Raw genomic sequence first — 12,423 nt, 5'->3', positions numbered from 1 at the left:
TGGGGGGAAAAGCAATAAAATTGATGTCTTTGGTCCATTTGATTTAAACAAAAGAAAACCAAATTGCCAGTATGAAAAATGAAATAGGTGAATTCACCTCCAGTGAAGAGGAAATTAAACCATAACTAGGCATTATTCTGCCCAATTGTATGCCCATATATTTGACCATCTCAGTGAAATGGATGAATATTTACAAAAAATATAAATTGCCCAGATTAACAGAAAAGGAAGTAAAATATTTAATCCCATCTCAGAATAAAAGAAATTGAACAAGCCATCAATGAACTTCTTAGCAAAAAATCTCCATGGTCAGAAAGATTTATAAGGCAATTCTATAAAGCATTTAAAGAATTGCTAATTTCAATACTATATAAAGTGTTTTGGAAAATTGATGAAAAAGGAGTTCTACCAAGTTCTTTTTTATGATACAAATATGGTGCTGATATCCAAAGCAGGATAAGCCAAAACAGAGAAAGGAAATAAAAGAGCAATTTTCCTAGCGAATATAGATGCAAAAAATTTAAATAAGATATTAGCAGAAAGATTACAGTAATTTATCATGAGAATAATACATTTTGATCAGGTAGAATTTTTAGCAATAATGCAGGTCTAGTTCAGCATTAGGAAAGATATCAGCATAATTGGTCACATCAACTACAAAACTAACAGAAAACATATGATTATCTTACTAAATGCAGAAAAAGCTTTTGACAAAATATAACACCCACTATTAATGAGAATACTGGAGAGAAAAGGAACAAATGGAGCCTTCTTAAATGATAATTAGTATCGGTCTAAAACCATCAACATGTATTATATGTAATGGCAATCAGCTTGATGCATTTCCAATAAGGTCGGGGGTTAAACAAGGATGTCTATTATCACCACTGTAAATCAATATAATAGTAGAAATGTTAGCTTTATCAGTAAGAGAAGAAAAATAAATTAAAGAAATTAGAATAGTCAAAGAAGAAACTAAGTAAATCATGCTTTGCAGATAATATGATGATATACTTAGAAAGTCCTAGAGATTCAAGTGCAAAACTATTTGGAATAATAAAGTTGCAGAATATAAAATAAACCCACATAGATCATTTGCTTTTCTATATACTAATAACAAAATCCAAGAGTAAGAGACAGAAAGAAAAGTTCTATTTAAAGTTACTGTAGCTACCATAAAATGTTTGAGAGCCTACCTACCAAAACAAACCCATGGACTATATGAATACAATTACAAAACACCTTTTGCACAAATAAAGTCAGATTTAAATAACTGGGAAAACTTCAGTTGCTTGTGGGTAGGTCGAGCTAATATAATAAATCGACAATTCTACCTAAATTAATTTACTTCTTAAGTGCCATACCAATCAAACTATTCAAAAATCATTTTCTCAAACTAGAAAAAATAATATCAAAATTCATCTGAAGAATAAAAGGTCTAGAATATCAAGGGCATTAATGAAAAGAAATGCTAGGGAAAGTAGCCCAACCCTATCTAATCTTAAATTGTGTTATAAAATAGCAGTCATCAAAACCACTTGGTGAAGTTGTGAAACAGAGGGGAAAATCAGTGGAATAGGTTAAGTACACAAGAAACAGTGGTCAATGACTATAGCAGCCTGCTGTTTGATAAACTCAAAGACCTCATCTTCTGTGATAAAAACTCACTTTTTGACAAAAATTGTTGGGAAAACTGGAAAATATTATGGTGGAAGCTGGACGTTGATGAATGCCTGACACCATATACCAGAAGGAAATTCAAATGGGTAAATTTATCTAGGTATAAAGGGGAGCAAGTAATAGTTTCTTCGTCAGGAAAATGGAGGAATTTGTGATAAAACAAGAGACAGAGAACATTATGAAATGCAAAATGGATAATTTAGATTACATTAAATTGAAAAGGTTTTGCACAAACAATGTCAATGCAACCAAGATTAGGAGACCAAAAACTGGGAAAGAGTTTTTGCAACCAGTGTCTGTGATAAAGATCTCATTTCTAAAATATTTAGAGAACTGAGTCAAATTTACAAGAAAACAAGTCATTCCCCAATTGATAAATGGTCAAACGATAAGAAAAGGCAGTTTTCAGAAGAAGAAATTAAAACTCTGTGTAGTCTTATGAAAAAATGCTCTAAATCACTATTGATTAGAGAGATGCAAATAAAAACAACTCTGAGGTACTATACCACACCTGTCAGATTAGCTAACATGACAAAACAGGAAGATGATAGATGTTGGGAAAGATGTGAGAGATGTTCGAACAATAATTCATTGTTGGTGGAGCTGTGAGCTGATCTAACTATTCTCTCAATTAGTTTCGAACTATGCCCAAAGGGCTATAAAAATATACATACCCTTTGACCCAGCAATACCACTTCTGGGACTGCATCCCAACGAGATCATAAAGATGAGAAAAGGACCTACATGTACTAAAATATTTATAGTAGCTTTTTTTTTTGTGGTGACAAAGAACTGGAAATCGAAAGGGTGTCCATCAATTGGGGAATAGCTGAACAAGTTGTGAGATACGAATGTAATGGAATATTATTGTGCTTTAAGAAATGACAGACAGGCAAACTTCAGATAAACCTGTAAAGACTTACATGAACTGATGCTGACTGAAATGAGCAGAACCAGAAGATGATACTCAGTAAAAGCCACCGTGTTTGAGGGTTGGTTTTGATATGCTTAGCCCTTCTCAGCAATACAAGAACCTAAACTATTTCCAAAGGACTTACGATGCAAATGGCAGAGAAAGAACTATGGAGTCAGAATGGTGAATGAAGCACAATATTTTCTTTTTTGTTATGTTTTGTTTCATTTTGGTTTTTCTCATGGTTTCTGTCATCCATTATAATTCTTCTATGCAACATGACTAGTATGAAAATGTGTTTGATAGGAATGTATGTTTAGAGTCCGTATAAGATTGCATGTCATCTTGGGGAGGGAGGAGAGGGAGGGAGAGAAAATTTAAAACTTATGAAAGTGAATGTTGAAAATTAAAAATGAAAAAAATAAATGTGAGAAAAAAGCCATGAATGAACAATTACATATATGAAGTAAGTATGAACAAATGCAATGCAAAATTCCCAACACCATGATTAGGATTCTTCATATTTGCTATCAGAGAAAAGATGTCATGGCTCTCTCCTCTGGATACTGAAAAGCGTCACCTGACTGTTGATCAGTGTAGACATTTCTATCCTTTTCCTTCCTGCATATATCATTGCTTTCACTGGCCCATCATCTGGTGATATGCTTTGAGTCCAAATTAGAGATTTCCCTTCACTAACCTGAGCAGACCACAGATGCAACTTTTCCTTTGGAGCATGGAGAATTCCCCAGAATAGTCACAGAACAATTCCATAAATGAGACTCAGTCCCTGTGCAATAAAATGTATCCCCTGTGATCTGGACACTTCCTCTGCCAAAATGTGCATCTTCTGGAGGCTTCATAGCCACTCCACAATGGAGCTGATGGCAGAGAACGTTGGCATCTGCCAGGTCCCAGTGGGAGTCACAGAGAGTTCTCCAACTCCCTAAAACTTGGATCTCGACTCTTCCTTCACACTGGGAGCTTCCATCCATCAGACGAAAGTCTGTGTACCCTGAGGAGAAGAAGACGAAGCTTTAGAAAAGTCATTGTGACTTCTTAATCTCAGTATCAAGTACAATGTGGGAGCAGGATAAAAGCATTGTGCAACCTTACTTGAACAAATGACACCAACATCCATACTGTGACTACATTTTCCCTGTGGAAGTGGTACCGTGGGACACGATGACAGAAATGGTTCACTTCCACTACATTGGAATTCTTTATCTGAGATGTGTCCATTTCCTCTTCCAAAGTGAGATCCTTTCATGATGGAGACTGCAGTCCCACACTCTAACTCAGTACAGATGACTTTGGCAGTAGAAAGAGTAAAATTCAAGTCACAGACTGTGCTCCATTTTGTTCCATAACTGAGCTCTACCCTCCCAATACAGGGTCCATCCCCTGCAACCAGCTTGACAAATCCTGGAAAGACAAAAAAGAACTCTAGTGATTGGCCCCAAATACCAAGATTTCCCTGATGAAGAAAGAGATATGATTAATTATGTGAGACTCTGTCTGGCATATTCCCAAGGGAGAAGAAGCAGAGGATCTTTCTTTAACAGATCACATGACAATTAATACCTTGGAAGCATGTTGACTATGACTGAACCTGAAATAAAACTGAAGGTACTTAATTCCTGGTACTCATTGGGAGAGCATGTCTGACATGTACAGAAATGCAATTCTTTTACTGTTTCAGGCAAGGGAAGGGAATATAGAAACAGCAAAGGGGATGGATGCCTCTCAACAGAAGAGGACAATTAGACTCATATGATATCTCACCATTAGAAAACTAACTGTCTCCTCCGCCCAAGAACTTGGTTGCTCTAATGAGGATTTCTTTTCTTTTTTTTAAGTTTTGTTTTATTTTTAATTTTTTATTAATTAATTAAATTTTTGTTTTCAACATTAACATTCACTACCACAAGATTTTGGGTTCCACATTCTCTCCCCTATCCTTCCACCCCAAGACAGCATGCACTGTGATTACTTGCATCCCCAATCTGCTCTGCCTTCTATCAGTCTCCACTTCTCTTACCCCTTCCCCTTCCATTTCAGATTTATATACCTCACTGCCTGTATGTCTTATTTCCTAGTTGCATATAAAAACTTTTTTTTAACATTTGTTTTTAAAACTTTATGTTCCACATTCTTTCCCTTCCTTCCTCATCACCCACCCTCATTGAAAAGGCATGTAATTTGATATAGGTTATACATATGTAGTTATGCAGAACACTTCCATAACAGTCATTTTGCAAAAAGACTAACTGTATTTCCCCCCATTCTATGCTGTGCCCCATTTATTCTATTCTTTATTTTGATCCTGTCCCTCCTCAAAAGTATTTACTTCTGATTACCCTCTCCTCCCATTTACCTCCCTTCTATTATCCTCTCTTTCTTACCCCCTTCCCCCTCACTTTCCTTTAAGGTCAGATAGATATTCACACCCAATAGAGTGTGTGTGTTATTCTCTCCTTAAACTAAGTCTAGTCTAAATCTAAGGTTTACTCAATCCCTCTCACCTCCCATCTCTTTCCCTCCACTGTAAAATAATTTTCTTGCCTCTTGAGAAAGGTCTCATGAGTTACAGATATCATCTTTCCATGTAGGAATGTAAACAGCTCAACTTTAATAAGTCCCTTATGATTTCTCTTTGTTTACATTTTTTATGCTTCTCTTAAGTCTTATATTTGAAAGTCACATTTTCTACTTTGCTCTGGTCTTTTCATCACGAATTCTTTAAAGTATTCTATTTCAGTGAAATTCCATTTTTCCCATGAAGAATTATACTGTTTTGTTAGGTAGGTGAATCTTGGTTTTAGTTCTAGCTCCTTTGATCTCCAGAATATCATATTACAATCATCTGATCCCTTAATGAGCAAGCTGCTAAGTTTTGTGTTATCCTGATTCTGTTTCCCCAGTACTTGAATTGTTTATTTCTGGCTACTTACAGTTCTTTCAAGTTTTCATAAAGAGTTATTAGATGTCTAACTTTGTTCCTATAGTTTTGCAATCTATATTTCAAGTACAGTTTCCATATTTTCCAAGGTTATTTTCCTACTACTTCTGGAATATTTGAGAACTATGACTCGGGTGCTTAGAAATAAGTGCATTTAGCACGCACTCCTTTAACACTGTGCTAAGCCATGGAAGCCCACCATGAGAATAAGAAATCAAGGAGGAAGAATAAAAAGTAACTTGTTCATTTGAAATACATATGCCGATACGGTGAAGTTTAATGTACATATGTAGATTTGTGAATTGTGGGGCGAGGGCATTATAATTCCGGCATGTGTGTATGTGTGTGTGTTTGTGTGTGTACAAAGACAGAGACAGGTAGACAAAGACAGACAGAGACAGAGACATAGAGAGACATACAAAAGGGCAGAGACACAGAGAAATAAAGAGACAGAAAGGGAAGGAGATGAAGGGAGGTAGTGGCAAAAGAGAGAGAGAGACAGAGACAGAGACAGACAGAGACAGAGAGAGAGTGAGAGGTGACATTTCTGCTGACTTGGAAAGAAAGCAATCACTTCTGCCAAAGAATCTTTTTCATGATTTGATAGTCCTAGCTGTACAAATACTTTGACATTTGACTGTAACATCTGCCATATTTGCTACAGAGGTTTTTTCTGGATATAATGACCGCCAGAAATGCTGTGAATTTGATGATGAACTGTGGTAAGGACAGAGTAGATGTTGTTGGTTGACAGAAAATCATCTTTAAAACACATCAGACAAACTTCCATTTTTTAATTATCAGAAAACAATTACTTAGATCAGGCACCACAAGAAAAATTTCTCTGGGCTACACCATGAGAATACAGTTGATGTAGTATAGTTGTGTTAGGCCCCTTCACCCAGAGGAATAGTAGCAATATGGAGACTGAAATAATTAGAGAAAATGATTAATATCAGCGAATGAAGCACCAACTCCATGTGATCTCTCCCAACTTTTCCACTTAGCCTTATTGCTGCTATTCACAATTGTTGTACTCCTATTTTCTAGGTTTATTTGCTTTAGAGTGGAGACTCCATCTCCCTTTGTCTATTCTTATGCTTTACCATAAAACTATACAATTGAGGAGGTAGAGTCAATGTGACAGAATAACAGGAATTAGTACAAAGAGTTTTACCAAAAAAATTTCTTCCAAGAAGGTATAAAAAGAAAATCCAAGAAAAAGTGACAGAGAAATTGCTAGATACTAATCTGATCAGGAATTTGTGGGGCATGGAGAGTTCCAGAAAAGGGACCTGTTATCTGCCCCAAATACTCTATTCAAGCAGATTAAAAAGGTTCCCAAATCCCCTCCATACACTCTGCCCAGTACAAGCCTGAAGAGAGCTCTGGAGGACAGTGAGATATTGTAGTTTTGGGAGTCATAGGACCTGTATTCACAAATTTCTCAGAAAATTATACGTTTTAGTCTATGTGGCATTATGGCAGTCAGATAACCTCACTAGACGTCTATTTCCTACTCTGCAAAGATGTTGGGATGATGACCATCAATTTTTCTTTAAGTTTTAAATTCTCTGACCCCAGGATCAGATTACAGCCTCTCCTGGTACCAAAAGATAGACCTGTGGAAGCTCCATTCAGATGCACACTCCAGTCCCGTCTTCTCCAGCTCAATATCTATTCTCAGAGCTTATATCCTTCACACTTACCTGAGCACGTGACACCAGCATCCTCGTTATGGTTACAGTTATGATTCCCCCAGGGACTTGCAGGGCAATCCCACAAAGAGGACTCCATCCCTCTGCATTTCACATCATCCAACCAGATGGTCCCACTTCCTGGGCCAAATGCAGACCCATGCAGGGCAGTCACAGCAGGGCCACAATTCAGCTGCTGACAAACCACATTAGCATCTGCTAGATCCCAGAAGTCATCACATACTGTCCCCCAGGAACCATCATGCCAGATCTCCACTCGTCCAGAACATGGGGTCTCTCCTCCTCTAAGTCGGATTTTGTCTGTGTCTACAGAAGATGCAACATTCCCTGTTACACTCTCAGGTTGGAAGTGAGGAACTTCTAAGATCCCCAGATATAGAAAGATGAAACGAGATACCTGTACAGGACCCGGAGGCTGGGCAGTCAATTTCCTTCTTGTATATATCATGTTTATACAAAGATGTTTTTATGTTGTCTCCCACACTGGAGTTTGAGCTCCTTGAAAGCAAGGACTGCTTTCTTTTCTTTCTTTGTACAAAGTTTAATACAGTGCCTGGCCCATAGTAGTTACTTTAAAAAAGATAACTGACTTCATACAAACAAGCTTTATACATGATACATTCGTCACCTTAGGAAAGGCAGAGCCAAGATGATGAAGAAAAGACAAGAACTCACCCAACCTCTCCCAAATTCTCCTGCAAATGACTTTTAAATATGCCTCAAAACAACTTCTGGAGCCACAAAACCAGCAAAAGCACTGAGTGAAGCAATATTGCAGCTCAAGACAATTTAAAAGATTGGCAGGAACATTATGCCTCAAGGTCAATAGTGGAAAGCAGTCAAGTGCATACCACATCTTCATTTGAGGCCCCAGGCCCTTGCACAGGGCAGCAAATAGCAGGCCACACACAGTATTAGCTAACAGCAGGAATTAGAGCAACTGAATTTGTGGCACTGTTCTCTGGACCTCTCAGCCCACAGATGGTAAGAGGGTCAGAAAACTGGTCAGAAGGAGATTGCATGACACTTTGCTGACAGCGTGTGGAGAACTCTGTTACACTGCCCATACTCAGTTCCAGATCACAGTCCTAGGGCAAGGAGGATCATTGCACATTAGGAATCCTGGGCACAGGGAATTGGGACCTTAGTGAGAGTTGTAGGACAACAAATTGTAATTTTAATCACTCACAGACCGGAATACAGGCCAAGAGAGTAGTGATGTTTTGGACCGTGTCCCCTCCATCATAGGAGAAGAGACCAACTTTAACACAAAGATAAACATCAAGAAATAGGCTGGAAAATGAGCAAATGCCTATAAAAAAAAAAGAAATGGATAGCAGAGTGAATTAAAAATCAGAATCCTTCAATACGTCATTTACGCAAAACACACTTTAAACAGAAAAACATATGCTGAGTAAATGTGAAATACTAAAGCAGAACCTATTACTTTTCAGCTGAAGCAAAAAAAAAAGCATAAGTAGCAATTGGTCTCAGACAAAGCAATAGCAAAAATCAGTCTAAATAAATGAGATAGGCAAGGAACAATATCTTGTTAAAATCATATTACTACCAAACATATATATACTGAACGGTATACCATCCAAATTCCTAAAGAAAAGTTTAAAGGAATTACATTAAGAAATAGACAATAAAATTATACTAGGTGAGGACTTAACTTTTTACTTTCAGAATTAGACAAATCTAAACAAAAACTAATCAAGAAACAAGTTAAGGAGTTGAATAGGATATTAAAAATGTTAAATATGATAGACCTTTTCTCAGCAGAACATGGCATCAGAACCAGTAAATAATTTTATTAAAGAGAATGACAATGGTAAAACATATCAAAATTTATGAGATTCAGCCAAAGCTTCATATTACAGAAAGAACAAATCAATGAAGTGGATAAGCAATTTAAAAAAACTAGGAAGAAAAAAATTAAAATGCGGAAGAAAACACTAAATTGGAAATCATGAAAATCAAAGGAGAGATGAGAAAAACTGAAGGCAAGCAAACCATTAAACTAATTAATAAATTTAGGAGCTGGTTTTGGAGGGGAGGAGGGACAATAAAATAGATAAACCATTGACTGATTTGATTTTTAAAAGATCAAAGAATTTTTTTGCATAACTGCACATGTATAACTGTTATGAAATTCTCAATGACGGAAAGAGAGGGTGGGAAAGAATTTGCAACTCAAATTTGTAAAAAAAAAAGAGTGAATTTTTTTGCACATAATCAGAAAAAAGTTTAATTAAAAAAGATAAATTGAAGATAAACAACAAACAAATTGCACTATTATTAAGGTAGTAGGTAAGAAGAGGTGTCTGGGTAGACAGCAAGACTTTAGTTAGGATCTGAATGAAGTCAGGGAAAGCAAGAGGTAGAGATGAGAAAAGATAATTACAAGCATAGGGAGAACCAGCAAAAATGCAGAGTCAGAAGACAGAGTGTCTTGTATAAAGGCAGCAGAGATTTATGGCACCGGATTGAAAAGTATGTGGAAGGAAATAAAGTATTAAAAGTCCAGAAAGTTAGGGGGCAGCTGGGATATGAAGAGTTTTGAATGACAAAAAATATCAAGTAGAAGATGGTGATAGACATTGTTAATGGCTACAGAGAGGCTAAAGTATGAGAAGTGAGAAAAGTTAATTGGATTTGACAATGAAGAAGTAGTAAACTGCTTTAGAGAGAGTTGTTTCATTTGTATGATGAAGTTGACAGATCGCAAAGAGAAGATGAAAATGAGATGAAAGATTGTCCCCCATACTGGGGGACCTTCCCATACTGGGAATGCTCGCCTTATCTACTAATGCCTCTTGGAATTCCCAGATCCCTTCATATCTTATATCAAATTATATCATCTAAAACTCTTGACATCCTGATCTTCCCAATACTTAAGCCTCTTCTCCCTCTAAAAACAGTTACTTTGAGTTCGGTATACATTTTGCCTTTATTTGTGAGTGTGCGTGTTTCCCTTTTACTCCTAGTATCTTTACATCTCAAGCATTTACCTGGGACTTAGCAGGTACTTAACAAATGTTTTAATCAAAAAGATTCTTATTGGGAATCCAACTCTCTTGCCCCCTGAATACATCTAATGCCTGCTTTATGTATCCTTCCTCTCAGTGAGGTGGAGATGGAGTAGTAGGGAGTGAAGACCAATAGTGGAAGGGAATCATGAAATATTTAACATTTCACAATGGGACTCCTTAGAGAAATTCCTCCAAGCCCCTCTTTTTTGACAGGAAAGAATACTGAGGTTGAGAGTGATAAAGTAAATTCCTGAAATTCACATCAGTAGTGGAACAAGGTCTCCTGGCTACTACCAGTATTGTTTCCATTTATTTTACGTAAGGAATGTAAGTTGCATGTAAGTTGATCAATTTCTCCCTGTGGGAAGGTTAGCACAAATGAAACCAGTGAACACACCAGGCTTACTGAGTACCTACTATGAACAGGACTGGACACTGCTGGGAATATAGAAAAGTAGGGGAAATCCCATGCACTCACAGGAAGCTTATAATCAATCACTTTGGGAATAAAAAATTAGGAAATAATTAGGGGAGTTTAGGGACTCCCCAGTGTGTGACCCAATCCCAAATCCACTACTCTCTGGACATATTGGTAATTCTGGAGAGACATCACTTGACATTACTCATCCTCCGATTCATCATCTAGAAAATGGGAATGGAATTCATGAGTCCTGTAGATGCTGTGAGGATTTATTCTAGAGACAGGAGTTAAAACTTCTTTTTGAGCAAAATATTTGCAAAACATTTCAGTTAAAGGAGTGGTCTAAGCCCTCTGGAATACTTAAACTGAGTGGTACAGGTCTTAAAAGCATAAGCCCTAGGTGGGACTCAGACCTAGGCAGCAGGTACAAAGTTATTTAAATCTTGTAGTTGCTGATACCAGTATTTCTTCTCTCCCACTCACAGAGGCCATACAAAATCTTTAGGTCATTTCACAAACTAACAATGATCTCCCAGCTAGTCAGCCCACACCAGACCAGAGCAATCTCAATAAAGGATCTATAGGCTAATGGGGTGAGTGACTAGATCAAGGCATCTCTCTGCTTACTTCATGTATGAAGCCTTCCTTCCACATACTCAGACACTAAATTTGACACATGGCAATGATTTGAAATTTAATTTAGTAGTTTAGAAGGATGATATGGCATTGATATGACACCCCTGAGGAGGCCAAAGCCAGCAGGTCAACGAGGCCAAATGACGCAGTCATGGATCTTCTATTTGTTTCTGGACCATCTGCCATATTAAAAGTCACATGGAAGCTCAGATCATTCCTGGGGGAATAACTTACAGTCTAATTCTAGGCCCAAATACCATCTCTCCTGATGAACAACCCCTCTTCAAACCTACTTCAGAAGCCCCCCTCCCAACAAAAAAGAGAAGAAAATACATTCAGACATTGTAATTTCTTTGCATTCCCCTAAACAGATGGTAAATATTGGAGTGTGACTTTCTCACTCACAATTTTTCCTCAAGTTCAGCAGCCCAGACCAGGTCAGCACAACCCTTAACAGTGCAGACCCTGTGCAAGAAGGAAAATAAACTCTTACCAGAATTGGTTACAAGGAAACTGAAGAAAAGGAAAACTAGCATTTGGGCAGCAGAAAGTCTCTCTAAGGCCATGCTGACACCCCCAGTTCTGCAGTAGTCTGGAAAGCACCAACTCCTTTTGAGAGACCCCAGAGCACTGAATGAGAGATGTATAACAACAGTATATTCAGCTCCTAACCACGCCACCTTTGCTAGGAGCCAATAGAAACTCCCCTTACCATTTCAGACAGTATCAGAGACTTGATCTGCCACAGGCTGAAATTCAAACACCAATTAAATTCTTACCCCTACATATCTCCTTATATGAGAGAAGACATCTGTCTTTGTGATGAAAATTTCAGTCTGTGGGAACTGGAATGAGACATGCATCTCAGAAGTTGTTCAAAAATCTATATCTGTATGACTCTAAATACTTTGTGGGGTCCATCTCAATTTCCTAATCAACCAAAAATGAATTCAGGCACAAACAGTGATATGGTAAGTCACTCACCATAGTGCTTGGGTCAGATACTGGGACATCTTTGATATAACTGGGTTCATTTGAACACATGTTAAGTGGACCAC

At 37.4% G+C, this 12,423-nt stretch overlaps 1 protein-coding gene across 1 annotated transcript in view; it reads right to left on the bottom strand.

Annotated features, from left to right (window-relative positions):
* Positions 1-11,976, bottom strand: part of LOC140525874 (antigen WC1.1-like) — a 28,608-nt gene extending 16,632 nt beyond the window's left edge. The window contains exons 1-4 of the mRNA XM_072641648.1: positions 11,859-11,976; positions 7,265-7,579; positions 3,710-4,018; positions 3,294-3,608 (exon numbers count right to left, since the gene is read on the bottom strand). Of these exons, the coding sequence (XP_072497749.1) occupies positions 3,294-3,608; positions 3,710-4,018; positions 7,265-7,579; positions 11,859-11,931 (1,012 nt within the window). The 5' untranslated portion in view covers positions 11,932-11,976. The remainder of the gene's footprint in view (positions 1-3,293; positions 3,609-3,709; positions 4,019-7,264; positions 7,580-11,858) is intronic.
* Between the last annotated feature and the right edge of the window lie 447 nt (positions 11,977-12,423).

Source organism: Notamacropus eugenii, chromosome 2 (assembly GCF_028372415.1).
Source record: "Notamacropus eugenii isolate mMacEug1 chromosome 2, mMacEug1.pri_v2, whole genome shotgun sequence".
Classification (NCBI taxonomy): domain Eukaryota; kingdom Metazoa; phylum Chordata; class Mammalia; order Diprotodontia; family Macropodidae; genus Notamacropus; species Notamacropus eugenii.
This window is presented reverse-complemented; position numbering and strand designations above follow the sequence as displayed.